This window comes from Cynoglossus semilaevis, chromosome 8 (assembly GCF_000523025.1).
Source record: "Cynoglossus semilaevis isolate Cse_v1.0 chromosome 8, Cse_v1.0, whole genome shotgun sequence".
Lineage (NCBI taxonomy): Eukaryota > Metazoa > Chordata > Actinopteri > Pleuronectiformes > Cynoglossidae > Cynoglossus > Cynoglossus semilaevis.
Window position 1 is genome coordinate 2,011,059 of NC_024314.1, and position 20,155 is coordinate 2,031,213.

The following is a 20,155-nucleotide window of genomic DNA, read 5'->3' on the forward strand; positions in this document are numbered from 1 at the left end:
CCAAGAGAGAATAGGAATTGGTCAAAATGTTTGTATTTTGAATGAAGCTCTACATGGAAACAAAACAATTTGTGGTTTGTGTTATTTCTGAAGAGCCATCTTCTTCAACCTAGCCATTTGTTGTTTTATATTATTATACATAGTTATTGTATTATTGTTTTAATAAAAAAAATCCTTGAACTATATTCAAGGAAAGGTAAAATTGTTTAGATTAGGACTGCTCCAGACTAAAGTATTAATTTTCCATTATTATTATTATTGTATGTGTATTGACACGATTCAGACGGAAGTAAATAACTTTGTGATGAGTTCAGTGACATTTAGTAATTTCTTTGTACAGATAGTTTGAAAATTATAAACACTGATTGTAATACTTTATATTTAAATCTGTTCTCTAGTTAGCCAGTGCTCCAGGTTCTGTGTCAAACGGTGGGATATACAGCTGCTGGAATCTCCTTTTTACAAACAGTAGACATATTTTCCTTTTTAGGGCATGAGAATATATTACGTAATTTGGGAAGCTCTCGGATTTCGAGCAATCTTGCCTGTGTGGAGAAGGGAGGGACTCATTTTGAGCGACATCTTCTTTGACCAAACATACGCCGAAAAACTGGTTTCCTGCTTGTTGATAGGTCAGAGGGCGGACAATGGCGGTTGACGTTGACGTCGGTTTCGCTCACCCCCTGCCTGGCAGTTCTTCATGCTGATGGTTTGACGGGAGTATTTGTAGCCGCACACCGGATGGTTATACTGTCCTGGAAAGAAAAAAGCTCCCCCGACTGTGTTTTGTAGGATTTTGTGACGAAAGCTCAGGAGTTCACCGCTCTAAGTGGTTGGAGATATTTTCTTTTCTCTTGGATAGTGCTCTAAAGTTGTCACCATGCCGGTTTTCCACACGAAGACGATAGAAAGTATCCTGGAGCCGGTGGCTCAGCAGATATCCCATCTGGTGATTATGCACGAAGAAGGTGAAGTTGATGGAAAAGCGATTCCAGATTTGTCAGCGCCGGTTGCTGCTGTGCAGGCGGCTGTGAGCAACCTGGTTCGAGTAAGTAACTTTTCGTGAATTCGGCGAAGTGTGCTTGAACTCAGGGTGTGGGCTACCTGTCCCTCTTTGTCCCACACCGTGCTTTCCCAGAGTGATCTTTGCAGACAATACTGACCAGAATGAAGTTATTCAACAAAAAAAAATAAAAAAGTATTTAATACCAGAGAAGGCGCGTTGTGGCTGGCAATGCTGCCTAAAGTTGCTCGACTTGGGGCAAAGGGCAGTTATAAAAAAATAAAAAAAAGTATTTAATAACAGAGAAGGCGCGTTGTGGCTGGCAATGAAAAAAATAAAAAAGTATTTAATACCAGAGAAGGCGCGTTGTGGCTGGCAATGCTGCCTAAAGTTGCTCGACTTGGGGCAAAGGGCAGTTACGCCCTTTTCCCCTTGAAAATGTGCCCTGCCTCCTCTGCTGGAGCCCGACTGCCATATCTTCACGTAGGCAGTGCTGCGAGTTTGTACGAGCCAGACACTGAAGGCAGCAGTCAATGACAGCCCTGTTAAATCATGTTTACATTCACAGAATATACCTCTGGAAGATTTAGTTGAACCTAAAGACAAAGTAGGCAACATTGTTGGTCCATCTACAGACCCCCCTCCACCCCCCAGCAGGGAGTGCTGTTAACTCGAATGTTGTGCTTTATTGATATACTCACAAAAGCAAAAGAAGGATTGTTTATCATATTTAAACCACAAATAAACCACAAATTTGCAGTTGCTATTCTGACAGCATTGTCCTATTTCAACGTAAACACATGTTCAAAAGCTTTTTTTAAAGACATTTATAATTTATCTATCTTTGCAAGAGTAAACATTACCAGTGATATTTGCCACAATATAATTTCTACACCATTAATTGAAATATGTCTGTGGCTATTAATTATGCAGCCATATATAAAACCATTGAATTACATGCTCTCTGTTGACGTGATGCAGCTGCATTTCTGTTATTTTTAGAATCAAAAGTGGCTTAACCACTACTGTGTCCCTCATAACCACATTGAAACTTTCATCACACAGACTCTTATGCCCAGCTAGTGGTTTCCTACTGAAAACAGGCAGCTCAAAAGAGCTGTCATTAGATATTGTAACTTAAGGAAGGAGTAGATAAAAGCTATATTAAGGCAGGCATAGTTCCTGTAAGTTGTTGTCTTTGTCAGCAGACAAAGTCAAACAGACAGCCTGTGGCAGTTGTTGGACGATAAATTTGGACAATTGGACTGGTCTTTTCTGCCAGCCAAGGAATGCTTCCTAAAGAAATACTGTATAGCATTACATTGCCTACCACTGTTGGTTTTATGGTCTAGAACGCTGCATGCCAGTTAAGAACCGTGGTTCTCTGAACACCCAATGGAGCTAAGACCTTGTGAAACTTTTCTGTTTAAGGACATTGTATACATCTACTAAATTCATTAGACATTTGAAATCTTAGCGAATATTGCTTATATATATAAATATATATATATCCCAAAGTTATCAAATACTTTGCCTTGTAAGTAAAAAAAGGTTTTATAGAATATTTCATGACAAAATTATTTACTCGTTGAATATTGAAATATTCATTAGAATCCCTATAACCTCGGTGTTGAAATGATCCAGACATTTAGACATTGTAAATCATAATCAGATGTTTCCAACAGTGGCAAGAGTGAATGAATGGGCCTGTAATTATTTCCAGTTTCTGTGGCAACATGACAACATGGACAGTGCTATGAGTTCATTGAAGTAAATGGATCAGTTTTAGTTTGTTTTCGGGTTTCAACATTTCCATGAGTCATACTTTGCGAATGAGATAATTGTGTGCTAGATCTGTCATGTCTTTGTTGGCAAAGACGAGTGAATAGTTCGAGGAAATAATGTAAAGTAAACACTTCCTCCCAAGTTACATTGTGCATGTTCATCTTCCCTTTTAAATGATCAACTTGTCCAAAACTAATCTTATTATTTCAGGTACGTCAAGATGAAAGAGAGATGAATTATGTGTAGCTTGACCTCACACTACCTGAGTTAACTATGTTTAGTCTGACCAGGACTCTTCACAAGTATCCAGCATCTTTGACTCTACTCTTTAAAGACCTCAATTAAAGATGAATGTGTGGAATGTGCGCTGTTCACAGCAGGCAGGCGAGTATCCTGGCATGATTGGAGTAGAGAGGGGAGGCGGGAGGGAGGGTTAGAGGAGCCTCCTTTAGCTAGCCTCATCCTTGTGAGTAATCGGACTTCTAGAAAGCTCACAAGTTTATCTAACAGGATGTAGTTTAAATTAGAAACAGGGCAAAAAAATCTGCTGATTTGTCAATGAGTAACTTTCACAATAGTGTAGCTGATGAAGTTTTATTCTGGTGTCCTGCAATGTCTCCTGGGTAAAAGGATTGGGATGTGTTTTTAAATTACATTTTTGGATATTGTTTACTCTCTTTGTCTTTGTTCAATATTTCCATTCTGCTGTGATGAAAGAACAACATTATTCACCACCCTTGACCATCTATATGTTAAAAGGAAACAACTTCTATTTGGTAGTGCTCCAACTTCCTCCAGTTCCTGTAATTTGTCAAGGGAAAGCATTTAACTCTCAGGCATCTTGGCAGCAATGCAAAACAAGGGGTGCTTAAGTGCAGCTTCCAAGATGAAGAAGAAAATCTTTACTTTATAGAAATGCATTTTTAAAGAAGCCAGATCTCCTGAGTTGTCAGCTTAATGAAAATCAGTTGCACTAGGAGTTTGGGGAGCAGTACTGAATTGTTGAGGACGGACAGGAAGCTAAGTCAGGAAGACCCAGCAGCTGTCAGCTTCTCTCAGGAACAGTGGGAGTGTGAGCCATTAAAGAGAAATCCCTCTTCTTCCAACAAGGAGATGCTCACTGCGGCAGATGATGATGATGATGATGATGTATTCCACACGTTAACTCTTTTAATCTTAATATTATGAAGTAACTTTATTGTTGACAAATCCTTTACGTGATTTAGTCTGCATCACATAAATGACAATGTAATGGATGACATCTCAGACTCGTGGTTAAATAGAGTTTAATGCACTTTAGAAAACAAGGGATCAATCTGTTACCCTAGGGGTTGAATGAGAATAGAACAATGTAGAAAGAAGATGCGGAAACAGAGAATGTTAGAAAGAAAAAATACTCAAGCAAACACAGAAGCTCAGTCATAGTGTAGTCATCAATGGTGCTTCCTTCTTTATTATGTAAGAATCAATGGTGCTTCCTTCTTTATTATGTGTATTTTATCAGTTCCTCTTTCTGAGTGTTTAAAAAGATGGTTCTCCATCCTAATTTAGATTTGTAGTGCCCTTTGTGACATCAGTGAGAAATCATCGGAGATCGTACATCATCTTCTTCTTAGCCCTTTAATGAAAACAATAAAAATAGGCAAATCCATTAGCTATCTCTGCACTTGCAGGAGCTGCAACTATTGATCAGGATACCTAATGGAGTGCTGCACCATCAGTTCGTGGAAGCAGTGCTCATCAGATAACATGCAAAGTCACCTGAAGGGGAATCAAGTTTTGCTCTGAGGAAGAAAGCCTGTGTAGAATTACATACCATTTGTTTGTAAGACATTGCTACAGGCAGCGGCAAGGACACTTGCCAGAGTTTTGGTGCCATAAATCTTTCTGGTCACCACAGTTAAGGCAGCATTGTGTAAAGTTACCCGACATTTGAAAGACGGACTGTGTCTCGGCAGGCTCGAGGCTTTCAGAGTGACTTTTCTTCTCTGCCCTGAGAAACGGGCTGCTGTCAACAAAGCCTGGTTTGTTCTAGAGGAGCAGCCACTTAATCAAGCTACTCCACAACACAGGGTTTCAGCACAGCTCCTTTGGATCTGAATGATCATCAGCAGTTCCACTCCACATGTAAATGGCAAATGGGAGTGTAATACATAACAGCTATAAAGAAAACAATGAAGCAGAGGTTTTTTTTAATATTACTCCCAAACCATGCCCTGTCAACTACATGATAGAAAAGAGCAGCTACGTTGCCTTCAGTGACCTAACAAATTATGTGGACACGTTTGCTACATTTTATTAGGTTTTAAAAATACCAGCAGTTGAATCAGTAGTTAAAATGATCAGGACAGAGGCCTTAAAATAACACAGCACAAACTGCTTGACAACAACAGTTAGGATCTATTCTATTTTTTGCTGTGAATTGTTTGGATTACACTTTGACCACGGACTGGTTTGAGCCTCCGACAACAGGGAAATGCTCTGCAGGAAGCAGAAAAGCCTGTTAAGCAACATGTTGGTTTTAAACAGCGCTACACTACAGTTTTTGACATGATACATTCTGTTTGTGACTCAGCCCATATAAAAATTAACTGACTCCCAAAATTTGGCTTCAACTGTTCTGCACCTTCTGTTTCAGTCAGTGTTACATCTTTTTTTTTCGGTTTAGGTCATGTCTAAACTCGACTTGATCTCATAAAAGTTATTTTATTATGTTATTATTCCCTGTGCGATTGGACAAGACACAACAATATATGTAAGCTCAAACAGCTGATAGTTATTTGCATAACTTCCCTGCAGCATAGTAACATCACAAACAATGGTGTGATAAGACTATACCTATCTTCTAAAGAATCGATTGCCTAAGCCACTAAAGCTGCAATGTCATTGTGTCACTTCCTTCCTTCCTATCATTTATGTTGACAATATGTCTTTGACCTGTGTCTCCTTTTAGCCATATTTGAATGCAACCAAACGGCACCTTAAGATACTGCTGACTTCTACCTTTAGACATCCTCAGCTTAGGGTCCCTTTTAGTTTAGCTCAGCCTTTTGCCATAATGTAACCCTCAGCTCCTTCAGAGACTCTCTGACCCAGTGAGAATGGTAGTGAAGAAAATCATGTCTCTGCTCCTTTTCAGCCTCTGCGTCAACCATCTGGAATGGCTCTGCCCCTGCTTGTACTCAGACATGATGACAAGTTCTCCACACCGCAGCTTCAAGACTGCATCCCAAATCACCAAAAATAGAATGCGTGTTTAAGGAAGAATTTGTCAGTATGGCTTCCAAGCATTAGCTAATGTGTTTAAGTGTTCTTTGTATCTGACCTGTTCAACAATCATTTAATTACATCAGCATGAGTTTAACATTTATAACTAAGTCTTGATTGCACTAAAGTATGAAAAGCACATGGCACAAATTATCACTTTTGACTTAATTGGTATAACTATAATGTAACTACTTTAATTACTACTGAAAACTATAATGTAACTACTTTAATTACTACTGAAGTTTAAAAAAAAAAGAAGCTCTTCTGCTAAGTGACATTAGATTTGTTTCAACTAAACAGACCTATGTTTCACACATTGTAAGTAAAACAAAAAGAAGATTTTAATATATATATATATCGTATATATATATATTAATATTCACTTTATTAGTGATTTACTTTGTTAGGTTTGTTGACGATACTCAATAGAAGTCAGTTCATTAAATGCGATCATGATGAATGTTATATTGCTATTATACCATGTGCAAAGAAAAGGTTTACTATTTCCTTATTTAGGCAGCTGATATGATTCAGCCAGTGTGGTTTATGTCCCAGTATGGATGTTTGTAAACCAGTATCAGGAGCGGTTTTGTGGGTGAAATTTGTCTCCCCACATAGTTGAGGTCATGGTGGGGGAGGTGAGTCATTCTGGCTCTTGAAGCAGAGGAGGCGTTCAGCTGCTTTACACATTATAGCTCTGTTCAACCCATGGCCAGGAGCTGCTTCGTTGAAATACTGGCTCAATGGCCAAGCACTGGGAAAACCTCCTGAAGTGGTCTGTGATTAAGTTGTGGCACAGCTGTAGCTGATTAATTGACTCATTATTTCATTAGTACTCTTATGTATGGAGTGATCTAAACAGTAAGCATTAAACAGGTGAAACTGTGTCAACATGTATAAATGTGGGCGTCTGGGCAGCAAGTGTTGACTGACACAGAAGCCACATGACTGATGACCCAGTCATCAAGGGCTGAGGGCGGGGAGACGGCCGAGTAAAAAAAAACATGAATGTGTCATGGTTCATGTGAAACTTGCATTTGGAAAAAAGTATTAGAATGTAGACATGGCAGGTGGCATTATAATGTAAAGAATGTACCGTAGTTGTATTTTATATTACTATTACAACTTTTTCACAAGCAGCACCTAAAGAAACAATGTTTCATGCAGTGAAAATAGATTTTTAATTCAATACATTTACACAATATACTCTTTTAAATAAAAAAATAAAAAAATGTAAACATCAGTTAATGGTTAGAGACGTGGCTCTTCGTAGGGCAGCAATGTCACAGACATTACCATCTGACGTGTGCTACTAATAAAAAATTTGGTCAAACAAAAAGCATTACTGCTTTACCCTCACAACATGTGTCTGTCAAACCTGCCTGGAGTTTCAAAAACAAACTGCATAATGTTTCTTACATTACATTGCAACAGAATAGGTTTGATTGTGACCTCTCCCAGAACTCTCAGTTCCTCTGTCCTCCTGTGACAATATGAGCCAAAACATATTGTAAGTGTGAGAAGTCAAGTTTGAACTTAAACAACAAAAGCAACCACTTTCTAAAACAAAACTGTTTCACATTGGTTTACAGATACTAACAGGTCAATTCCAAATTCTACAGTAGATGAAGGATGTTGTGTGTCATTTGGTAATTCGATTTCATAGGTGACCAAAGACCTTTGAATGTTAATTGTAAATGTTAATTGTAAAGCTTGTAAATACCTTTACTCATTTTTTGCAGGTGGGGAAGGAGACTGTGCAAACTACAGAGGACCAGATCATGAAAAGGGACATGCCACCAGCATTTATTAAGTAAGCACAAACTGAACATTTGCCTACCTCAAAGTCAAAGTGCCACATCAACAATGACGCTGTTCTTTCCTACCAGGATGTAGAACCCAGTAGTCTCTGTTTGGCTCTTTCTCTCTCTATATCAGTCGCTGTAATTGCTGATTGTGTGCCATCAAAGGTCAGATATGGCATGTTAAATGCCTTGGAGTCTTGTCCTGCTGTCCTTGTGCCCATCGAGACCCTAATTGAACACTCTGTTACAGATGTTTATCTCTTGAAACATAATAGAAAACTCCCAAATTAATTTTACGGACAGATGAACTAGAGATGTGTCCACTCATAATCGGTTCCACGTTGTTATAAATCGTACCTTGCACCTAGCTGCAGTTTGTACCATTCTTATTCAGCAGACAGAGGTAGAAGCACCAGTCCTGTGGGTCCCCTGCCGTCCCCAAGGTCAGGGATGAAACACATTGGCAGGCACAGGTCATCAGGCTCAACACATTTGGCGCCTCAAAGTCACATCCTCACCCTGTCGTCATCCATCAGCACAAGCGCTGGAATGTGTCTCCTACACTAAATATAGTGTCTGTTGGGGTCCGGTTAATGCATGGCCGTTATTTGCTGGTGCATGCTGAAGGACACTGACAACTAGTGGGACGATAGCGAATTGAATTTTCACATAGACTTTTTATGTCATGTGACGGCCATTACGCTTTAGCTACAGAACAATGGAAGTGTGTTTCCTTTTGTTTGATGCTTTGCAATGTAGTCAGTGCTAATCACGTGCTGCTGAGGTAAAATCTGGTTTGTACTGAAGGCTGATGTAGGACGTCAGTGCACTGTGGGAATTAGAGCGTGTGTTGTCCTCTGGCTTGTTGCCATTTGTTTGTGCAATATGACTGCCATGATACTATGCAGGTGGCATGTATGAACCTGTGCCAAAAGCCTGAACCTGCAGTTTTGTCGCTCCAACATTAAGAGACTGCATTGCACCTAGCAGTCAAATGTTAGCGTTTTTGTTGGAGCTAAGCTTGGCCAGTGAAGCACACACTCTGTGCTGACGCCTCGTCCCCCCCAAAAAAAACATTAGTAGATACAGTATGTAGAGAAATGCAAAATGCCAGTTTCCTTGCTTTAAATGAGAATGAATCAGTGTCTTTTGTCTTCTTCCTGAGGATTTTTTCCTGTGTTCTAATATAAATCCACTTCTTCTCGACACAGAGTGGAGAATGCGTGCACTAAGCTGGTGCAGGCTGCCAGCATGTTGAAAGCCGATCCGTACTCTGTCCCTGCTCGGGATTACCTCATTGATGGCTCCCGGGGCATCCTCTCTGGGACCTCTGACCTGCTGCTGACCTTTGACGAGGCTGAGGTATGTTTTCATTCCTTTATATTTCTGCATTTAATTTTAGAGATGTGTCAAACAGCAGGATGTTATGCAGGTAGGTGAGAAAAACCGTGGGCGCTCTCACAGGAAGTAGATATTGAGCTAGTGACGCAACAAAACAATATGTTTAAAGGTGTCATTTCTCCAGAACTCAATCATACTTTTGTTTGTTTAGAATATGTTGTGATGGTTTTCTGAATCATTTTCTGTGCCTGTTAACAAGGTATTCGTGCAAAAATACTGCATGCTTACAATTATTTCGACCGTTCCTTTCTCTTTATCTGGATGTATGATGTACTTTGAGATTACATTTGAGACAATAACCAGATAATGTGTTGATAACCTAGTCTCAAAGGTAAAAATTTCCTATCATTTCAGTCTGACTTTTATTATTCTCAAATGATTGTCATTAAAAAGTACAATAAATGTATTATATATATTCACGTTTACTTAAATAGATAGAACTTTATTAGTCCCTTGGGAGTTCTATTATTATTACAATTATTATTTTATTTTCTATTTGTTCATTATTGGTGTTATTATTATTAGTATGTGTTGCCCTGCACACGACAACAACAGCACAGTGTGCAACAGCCTGCAGGACTCAGCAAGAGTCATTTCTCTTCATTAGTGCTCCAGTGTTTTGTTTTAATCTGAATTCTGTGTCAGCTCTGTGCACAGGAGTAATGACTCCTGCACTCCACACAGAGGTGTGAGTGACGCAGGACAACCAGGCTGGAATGTTGGCAGCAATGTAGAGATTAAAGCCATGACTTCTCTTTGAATTAACCTGCATCGGTGTCTCATCTGGCAGGTTCGCAAAATCATCCGTGTATGCAAAGGCATCCTTGAGTACCTGACGGTGGCCGAGGTGGTGGAGACGATGGAGGACTTGATCACATACACAAAGAACTTGGGACCGGGTCAGTGGCTCTGACACACTTACAGGATTACTAAATATAAAGTGAAGTCAAGGAATGTTACACATCATTGTTGTCTAAAAGTAATGTCAAAATGCCAAGTAGAATACTTTGATGCAACTACAACTGACATCCTTCTCTAACAATATTTAGCTTTAGAGTTTGAGTAGCAGCATTATTGCTTTGTTGATATTTCAGGTGCACGTGTTTTTCTCTTGAAAACATTCCAAACAATTCCACAATGGCGGCTTCGTCTAAACACTTCTTCTCAGCTAGGTCTTTGTTTACATTCTTGTGGATGATCAGTTTATAAAACAAAAACCAGCTGTGGTCCATATATTAAAAATCTAAACAGCCCAAGTACATATAATAATTATAATTATCCAACTCCTATTGGTTTATGTGTATCCTCTACAGTTGTGGTTCTCCTCATCCAGACACATAATCAGTCCAGTACGTGACTCTAAGTTCATTTCCATCCTTTTTAATTTGTTTGCCTTTTTACAGGAACGGCAAAGATGGCAAAGATGATAGATGAGCGGCAGCAGGAGCTGACGCACCAGGAGCATCGTGTGATGCTGGTCAACTCTATGAACACAGTCAAAGAGCTGCTGCCCATCCTTATCTCAGGTAGCTAAACTCTCTCATTTTTCTTCAGTTAATTTACTTTTTTCAGGGGATGGGGTGGGTTTATACACGTGTACGGTCCATACAATTCCCCAAATGTAGCATGTTTTCTTTGTATCCCTAAGAGAAAACTTTGTCTTGCTTCATATATTAGGAATTAAAATATTTGTGACAACCAAGACATCTGGCAGCCAGGGTGTTGAAGAGGCCTTAAAGAACCGGAACTTCACTTTTGAGAAGATCAGTGCTGAGATAAATGAGATCATCAGAGTGCTGCAGCTCACATCCTGGGATGAGGATGCGTGGGCCAACAAGGTACACATGTGTGAAATGTGTTTATGTGTGATACGGCTGCCATGTTTTTTGAGATGATGAAGGCTTTTTATTTCCTTTCTTCTTTATTTATTGATCTTTCCTAGAAATATACTCACTGGATGAATGTATTTCCTGCCTTGGAGTCAAATCAAAAATGCTTTTGCTATCATTTAGCTCACAGACAGTAGGGCTGCTTTCCTTTCCGCTCTCACTTTTGTTTATAAATCTGTTCAGTGAAATATATCATTATTATTCTTTTTATGCTGCATATTATAATAACTTCTAATTACCTCTGATTATTGGCTCTCAATAATCAAATTTATCGTACATTAAGAACAATCTAGGCTTTCGCCCTGTGCCACTTTTCTCAGTCCTGACCTCTTTTGTTGCGCTCCATTTTAAACATTTGTATTTCTGTTGTTTTCCTTTTCTTTTTTTACTGATTATTTCCCCCCCTCACCCCCTGTAGAAGGTAAGTCTTTCTCCTCTCGCCCCTGGTTTGCACAGCGGCATGTCTGACAGATGTGTGCATTGATGTGCCATTGTGTGCTTCTAAGCAGTGGGACTGCAGTGAAAATACATAATGTCGGCTAAAAAAAAGGCGACATTAGTAATTAGGAATTATTTTACATAATCATGACACTGGAATGTTTTTTATAAAACATTCCAGTGAATGAACTGGATTTTGAAACCATGCCGATGTTGTTTTTTTGGTTTTCATTTGACGTGCTCCATGTTATTACAGTGAATAACCTCTACGTGTTGTCCTTCTGCATTGTTTCAAAGACAGGATTTGCAGTTGTTTCGTCTGTGGTTATTGATTGCGCTGACTCATGTGACATTGATTAGGTTTCTCATCTCTGCGTCATCCCTCTCCAACTGTATAATCCACTTTTATCCTCATCTGCCTAAAGAGGACAACACAGAGAACACATGATCAGGAATCTGATGATGGAATGGCTGTTCATTTAGTTGGTTTTCAGTGGATTTTTCTTGTTACTTAACATCATAATCTTACTACTTGAATACTACAAATGTCTGTTAACCATAACATGGTTCACATTTACTAATAACAGAATGCACGTGACTCTTCTTCTACTGGGTGTGCCTTTAAACGTCTTAGAAGTTTGTTTGTGGGTCATCTAACGTTTCCCTGCCTTTTTCATCACACATGATGACGTTACATACAGACCACGGCTGCGTGAGAAAAAGCCAAATAATGCATCACCACATCTGGTAATGCGTCTTTGCACCTTTCTACTTCCTGTTTTTCCCCCAGCCTGCTCAGCTCTGTGACTTCACACTCCCACTTATGCAAACAGACGTGCAGGTGCTTTCGTTCTAGCGACGCAAGGGTTCAGATATTGTAAAACCATTTCCTTTTCCTGATGCAAATTTCTTCAATTATTCTTCTCAACTCCAAAAAAAAAAAACACCCAGTTCACGGGTCACTCATCTGCTCTGGTCTCCAGCTTAGTTCCATTCACCCACAGAACTGTTTTCTGTTTTGCCCACTTTGACAATGAATGGACTTATTGTCAAGTCAAAGGCTGTTGGACATATCATTGTATTTCCATCCAGGATGAATGAGATACAATGGAGACTTCCTTTGGTTCTTCCAATACGACATGTAGGAAAAACACTTTCTAAAAGTGTATGCTGAACCCCACTGTGGCTCAGGGAGGTTGATGATGTGCACATGGAAGTTTCTGTTTGTTTGGGTGTGTTTTGATTAAAAACTAAACACTGGGTCTGGTTAAGGAAACTGGGAGAGCCTGTGGGAAGTTTAACAAAGAATTACTTTATTCTCAAGAAAAAGAAAAACAAGTCAGGGCTCTTTTGTTTTTAACAATGGTGCGATACAAAGACATCCAGAATATCACAAATAAAAAATGACTATGTGTTGTAATAAATACCGTGAGTTTTTTTTTTTAAGCAACCATTTGTACGTCTCCTGATAGACTTCTTTTGTGTTAAGGTTCATTCTTTAATTGAAGCGCTTGCTTTTAGGGTGATTAATAATTCAGTCTTTTCAATTCAAAGGATACCGAGGCTATGAAGAGAGCACTGGGGCTCATCGACTCTAAGATGGCCCAGGCGAAGAACTGGTTAAGGGATCCGAACGCTCCACCAGGTGGTTAAAAACACCCCCTTAAATAACCCATTTAAATCTTCATAAACTTAGTGTATATGTTGATGTGGCTAACTGCCGTGTGTTGCGTCTTAAGGGGACCAAGGTGAGCAGGCCATACGGCAGATCCTGGATGAAGCTGGCAAAGTGGGTGAGCTGTGCACTGGGAAGGAGAGACGAGATATTCTGGGCACCGCCAAGACCCTTGGCCAGATGACTGATCAGGTGTCCGAGATGAGGGCCAGGTACAGAACTGTAGTCGTCTTTGTCACATTTATCACCAGACATTTCACCATAACACTCATTTCTTATACCAGACAAATTTAATAATTACTGACAAGTGAATAAAAGTAAGAAACTACATTGTAAAAGTTCATGATTCTTTACATATTTTGTAGCATTATCTGTAGGTTTCAGAGGAAGCCCCCAGCAACAAGCTAATGCTGTTTTGGGGAACTTGGTGTGGAAAAGTTTGGGAACCCCTGATATACACTGTATAGCTATGTACAGTGTATGGAACTGGTGTTACTATTAGGGATTGTGTAGAGATTATGCTGTAACAATATAGAGTGGAAATCTCTCTACTGGGATTTGTGCTTCAGTTGTGTTAGATTAAAAGCAGCTGTCTGGCATAGGGTCTGTTAAAAAAAGGCTATTCTCAACAAGGAGAGACTGAGTCTCAAGCTTAAGAAGTCAGCAAATGTCTCGATCGAAGAACAAGTGTCTAACTATGTGCTTGTGTGGCCATTTAAAGCAATTCCACATTGAACTTAGAAGTGTCCATATGTTCTTTTTTTCCAACCCAGAGGTCAGGGGGCGTCCCCAATTGCCATGCAGAAGGCTCATCAGATTTCCCAAGGCCTCGACGTACTCACTGGCAAGGTGGAAAATGCTGCTCGCAAACTGGAAGCCATGACTAACTCTAAACAGGCCATCGCCAAAAGGATCGATGCAGCCCAGGTCAGTCTTGTACATCTGTGTTTGGATTCCAAACGTCTTAGTGTACTTTTATAATGAAGGATTTCTAAATGTATCTTGATCCAGAACTGGCTCTCTGACCCTAATGGAGGTCCAGAGGGAGAGGAGAACATCAGGGCTCTGCTCACTGAGGCCAAAAAGATTGCAGACATGTGTGAGGATCCCAAAGAAAGAGATGACATTTTGCGGTCTATTGGAGAGATCGCTGCGATGACTGCCAAACTCTCTGATCTCAGAAGACAGTAAGTAAATGACTGTGAGAGTCAGTTTTATGCTTGGATTTTTTTTTCTCTTTTGAATTCAAGCCTAGTTTAATTGTAGCCAGCCACACTAACCCTGATGGTCTGCTCTCACACTCTACAGTATTACAAATGCACTCATTCATTTCCTCCATTAGCTCCATTAGTACTCTATATTTATTGTCTCTTTTGAGCAGCCGCAAGGAACATTTTTTTTGGTTGGAGGGAACTCTCTGATTATGAGCTTTAACTGAAAAGTTTGAAAGTCAAGTATGAAAATGTTCTCTATTTTCTCCATCTTACATTAATTATATTCTAGTTTGTGCTTAAAATAACATTTCACTAAGATGTTCCTAATACGACAGACACGCTGTATCGTCCTAGTTTTATGTGCCCTTTGAAAAGTTTGAAAGTCAAGTATGAAAATGTTCTCTATTTTCTCCATCTTACATTAATTATATTCTAGTTTGTGCTTAAAATAACATTTCACTAAGATGTTCCTAATACGACACGCTGTATCGTTCTAGTTTTATGTGCCCTTAAAGTCCAAGTCAAACAATTTTTGCAGCTTCAAACAATTAAAACAACAAATTAACATTAACTTCTCAAATCAAAACCTTTTGGTTTCCCAGTCATTTCCTTTTGAAAGATTAAACAACCCCTTCTTTTTTACCTGCAGGGGTAAAGGTGACAGTCCTGAGGCCAGAGCTTTGGCTAAACAGATTGCAACCGCTCTGCAGAACCTGCAGTCCAAAACCAACAAAGCCGTGGCCAACAGCAGACCTGCGAAGGCAGCGGTTCATCTGGAGGGAAAGATCGAGCAGGCGCAGCGCTGGATTGACAATCCCACAGTAGATGACAGTGGTGTTGGTGAGTCTGGTTTGCGTCCTCACCAAATTCCTCGAGTCCCATTATCTTTCCTTACACGCTTCAGTTCTGTCCCCTGCTCTCGGAGCCTAATTATAGCGTAGGCTTGTACTGTATTCTGCAACAGCCTTGGTTATGTTTGTGAAGTTTTTTGGCCCGTGTTTGTTGTAGGATGTACTTGAAATGATAGTGAAAGAGATAGAGTGAAAAATGTAAACACTGCCATCAGCAAGTTCATTCCAGTGTTCAGTATCAATAATATTTTTGGGTTTTTGGTCCATAATTCTGATTTAAATGAAATGAAAGTCTTTGATGATCCCATTCAAAAAAAAAATCTAATTTGAAGTGTGTGTTTTCAGGCCAGGCTGCCATCCGTGGCCTGGTGGCAGAGGGCCGCAGGCTGGCCAATGCTCTGCCTGGGCCTTACAGGCAGGAGCTGCTGGGTAAATGTGAGCAGGTGGAGCAGCTCATGGCCCAGCTGGCTGACCTGGCCGCCCGAGGTGAAGGGGACTCCCCGCAGGCTCGTAACGTGGCCCATCAGCTGCAAGAGGCCCTGAAAGTAAGACAACTCCTATCTCTCCACTTCTGTCAATCAGGAGGCTGGAGCAGAGCGGTCAAAGAGTTCCCTCTGCTGGTTGTTGAAATATAATGAAGTTTACTCTTTAAACAGTGTCATTTAAATACATTATAATAGTCTGCTGTTCAAAATACAATACAAGATGTTAATGTAGAATCTTACTTTTGTTACTTTGTTACTTTTTGTGTTATTTTTGAGATCAGCTGTTTTTCATTCATACTTTTGAAAGCAACTTCATAGTTTTTGCACTGTACAATAACCACATGAAGCTTACATTTGGATAATTAGATTTTATTGGCATTAATGAACAGTGACTCATCTCAGTCCATACAAATGTGCTGACCAGTTCTAACAGCCTTTTTTCATCTTTCCAGGACCTGAAAGGAAAGATGCAGGAGGCCATGACTCAGGAAGTGTCTGACATCTTCAGTGACACCACCACCCCCATCAAATTACTGGCAGTGGCTGCGACTGCCCCTCTGAACACCCCCAACAGAGATGAGGTCAGTGGTAGTCATTTTTTCCTCTATGACGTCACTGCACCGACATGGTCTTTTTCTGCTTGTTACATATTTTTTTAATCTAACCTTTTTGGATGATTGTTTAATCGGACCACGTGCAGGTCTTTGATGAGAGAGCCGCAAACTTTGAGAACCACGCCAACAGGCTGGGCGCCACGGCAGAGAAGGCCGCTGCGGTTGGCACGGCCAACAAGAGCACAGTGGAGGGCATCCAGGCTGCTGTCAAGTCAACAAGAGACTTAACACCACAAGTATGTTACACTGTGGTGTTTCTACTGTGTCTCTCACCCTGTTTGTGTGTTCTGCAATGTAACAGGTCACTGAGATTTGAGTGTTTAGAAAAGTCATCTTTGGATGAACAAGTATAATTTTAAATAAAAAAGATTACTGTTTATGTAACAATTTTAATGTTACAGGCAGCAACAAAACAAACCAATGAAAACAGTTAGGACAGGAAACACTAAGTGACATTGAGGTCAAATGTTATTGGGCAATCAGATTTGCAGCTCTTCACTTTCCATTTGGCTTTGTTTTGACACGTTCACACGTAACGAAAAATGCAAAATTCATGGTTAGCTTCTGCAGTTCTAAACAAAGACCCATGGTTGAGGGGTGAGGATGGAAAGTTGCAGTGTTCCAGACATGATAAATGGACCACCTCAATGACTGTTGTTGTGTTTTTAGGTGGTGTCAGCCGCTCGTATCCTGCTGAGAAACCCTGGCAACCAAGCTGCGTATCACCACTTTGAAACCATGAAGAATCAGTGGATTGACAACGTGGAAAAAATGACAGGTGACCCCACTGCTGTTCTGTATGATAAACCTGCGACTGGAAATCCCTTTATTAACATGCGCCGAATGTTTAGGGTTGGTGGATGAGGCCATTGACACCAAATCTCTACTGGATGCCTCCGAGGAAGCCATTAAAAAGGACTTGGACAAGTGTCAGGTAGCCATGTCCAACCAGCAACCTCAGATGCTGGTTGCCGGTGCCACTAGCATCGCCCGCAGAGCCAACCGTATCCTCCTGGTGGCCAAGAGAGAGGTGGAGAACTCTGAGGACCCTAAATTCAGGGAGATGGTGAAGGCTGCATCCGATGAACTGAGCCAGACTATTTCTCCAATGGTGATGAACGCCAAGGCAGTGGCTGGAAATATCCAGGATCCACGTAAGACGATGGCGGCCATCATTTAGATTGTTATTTTTAAATGTATATCCAAGACATTCCAGTCATTTTCGTGTGTTTGTATGAATCACCAGATCTTCAGAAGGGCTTCCTGGACTCTGGTTACAGGATCCTTGGTGCTGTTGCCAAGGTCAGAGAGGCCTTCCAGCCACAAGAACCAGACTTCCCACCACCTCCTCCTGAACTGGATCAGCTCAGTGTAACATTAATATTTCTTTCAGTTAGTTTTTTGACATTCTTTTTGCACAATAGTAACACATATTTCATGTTCTCACAGCTAAATGATGAAGCTGCACCACCCAAGCCTCCTCTTCCTGAGGGTGAGGTTCCTCCTCCCAGGCCTCCTCCTCCTGAGGAGAAAGATGAGGAGTTTCCCGAGCAGCAAGCTGGTGATATAGTTAATGAACCTATGATGGTGGCTGCCAGGCAGCTCCACGATGAAGCTCGCAAGTGGTCCAGCAAAGTAGGATGAAGCCTTGATCTATTTTTTTCACTTATACTTTGATTTCACTTATAACTATTTTAACTTTGTTCCTGCTCTGTCATTAAGGGAAATGACATCATTGGTGCTGCCAAACGAATGGCCTTGCTCATGGCTGAAATGTCGCGCCTGGTGCGTGGAGGCAGTGGAAACAAGCGTGCACTCATCCAGTGCGCCAAGGACATCGCTAAGGCCTCTGATGAGGTTACACGGCTGGCAAAGGAAGTGGCCAAGCAGTGCACTGACAAGAGAATCCGGACAAACCTGCTCCAGGTCAGTGTGTCTTTGTCAGGTGGCTAAAGAACAGCTCCGTTGTCGCCCTCTGCTGACTTTCTTCTCTTGTTGCAGGTGTGTGAACGCATTCCCACCATCAGCACACAGCTTAAAATCCTGTCCACGGTCAAAGCCACTATGTTGGGTCGTACCAACATCAGCGAAGAGGAGTCAGAGCAGGTGTGCACTGAAACAATCACTTGTATTTTCTTACAATGACGTGCTTTATTTTACTATGGAATTATTAATTACCCAAATTAAAAACAAGACCTTGAGGTCACAATTATTGATCACCTGGAGGTCTTTTGTCTTTTGGTCATAAAGGTCACACAACTAGACCTTTATGTCCTGCAAAAGACCTCCGAGCTCTTCATCTCAGTGTCAGGACAGGGATTTTTGGGTGTCTCTTTCTTTTGTTTCTAATAATTAGACAGTGTACGCCAAGTCTACAGGTTGTCACAGCTGAGACTGAATCACTTCCTCTTTTCCCACCAGGCGACCGAGATGTTGGTCCACAACGCTCAGAACCTGATGCAGTCTGTGAAGGAGACGGTCAGGGAGGCTGAGGCAGCTTCCATCAAGATCCGGACTGATGCAGGCTTCACCCTCCACTGGGTCAGGAAGACGCCCTGGTACCAGTAAGAGGGCTCTCCCTCTTGTCCTTCTACCCATGCTGGTTCTGTCCAGCTGTCTGGGAAGGACACTGTATGGACAGATGTATACTTAATCAGAGCTACAGTATGCGTCCTTTACTTTAATATGGGTTTGTCTGTTAGCCCCATGTCCTGTCTGTAACAGTTGCTGTTCTATTAGAATTTAAAATAGGACTGTTAGAACCAGTTATGGGTCACAATCTTACTGGGAATGTCATTTTTCTAAAGTGTGCAAAAAGATAAAAAAAGAAATGTGTTTAAGTATTATTTTGACAAATCCCAGAAATATATATTTTGATTAGAGGTCTGATTTCATATTATGTAAGGTGGAAGAAATAAAAAAAAAAAAGTTTTTCTCCAGACATTTTTATATATTTGTACTGGTATACATTAGTACCATGCCTTCATCCCTGTTGAACAAAAAGGCACAGTACAAACCTACACAGCACACATTACGTATATAAAATACAATTATGTCTGTTTACACTATTTCTTATTATCACAGGAGAGAAAAAAAAATACTGTCCCTTGTTTAAATAATAGCAAAGGTTCATTTTCAGTTTACAGTTCTGCCAAAGAGTGTCTGCCACAGTTTCTGAAGCTTGTGTGGTTTAATATAATGGTTCAATATTCAGACTGATGTTGAAAAAATCTTTTTTAAACATTTCTAACACTACTACAAGATGACACACTTGGTTTTATGTGAACATACTGAGAAACATGGAGAAAAAAATGGAGACAGTCATTGTTTAAAAGTCACTGTGTTTCACCTTCCTCAAACCTTAATATTAAATGCACCTCTATCATTGAAACAATGTACCAGGTATCATTTACTGTAATTCAAAGAACACTGATGACCTAAGTTTTGGAAATGCTTTTTGCAGAGTAGGTTAATTTGTTTTATTATTATTATTTTGTAATAATAAGAGGAATTTAATAACTTTCTTGTTGAGAAAAACTATTTTATAGTATTTTTTATATATATTTCTTTGCTCACGGTTGCAGCAACTCACTGCCCCTATGTTTTTTTCCTTCTCAGTCAATAAATGGGTTAAATGGAATGTTGCATTCTTTTTTCTGCTTTGGTGCCAAGTAACTTAAGAACATAAGATTATTTTATTAATTTTGGTGGCAGAAGACTACATATTT

The 20,155-nt window shown here is 40.3% G+C and overlaps 1 protein-coding gene across 1 annotated transcript; it reads left to right on the plus strand.

Annotated features, from left to right (window-relative positions):
• Positions 1 to 509: 509 nt before the first annotated feature.
• Positions 510 to 20,067, plus strand: LOC103381500 (vinculin). Its single transcript, XM_008313880.3, has 21 exons — positions 510 to 1,048; positions 7,798 to 7,868; positions 9,072 to 9,222; positions 10,052 to 10,160; positions 10,665 to 10,787; positions 10,939 to 11,099; positions 13,143 to 13,233; positions 13,328 to 13,475; positions 14,037 to 14,190; positions 14,275 to 14,450; positions 15,127 to 15,317; positions 15,674 to 15,873; positions 16,266 to 16,394; positions 16,514 to 16,663; positions 17,097 to 17,205; positions 17,279 to 17,581; positions 17,674 to 17,798; positions 17,877 to 18,062; positions 18,150 to 18,353; positions 18,429 to 18,533; positions 18,849 to 20,067. The coding sequence occupies exons 1-21, from the start codon at positions 881 to 883 to the stop codon at positions 18,993 to 18,995; spliced, it is 3,201 nt and encodes a 1,066-aa protein (XP_008312102.1). The 5' UTR covers positions 510 to 880; the 3' UTR covers positions 18,996 to 20,067.
• The last annotated feature ends 88 nt before the right edge of the window (positions 20,068 to 20,155 follow it).

Bases quoted from the DNA above. Each gene is read 5' to 3' on its own strand.
- LOC103381500 (XM_008313880.3), top strand. From the start codon at position 881: ATGCCGGTTTTCCACACGAAGACGATAGAAAGTATCCTGGAGCCGGTG. The intron at 13,476-14,036 runs GTACAGAACTGT...TTTCCAACCCAG, and splicing joins GTGTCCGAGATGAGGGCCAG to AGGTCAGGGGGCGTCCCCAA. The intron at 17,582-17,673 runs GTAAGACGATGG...ATGAATCACCAG, and splicing joins TGGAAATATCCAGGATCCAC to ATCTTCAGAAGGGCTTCCTG.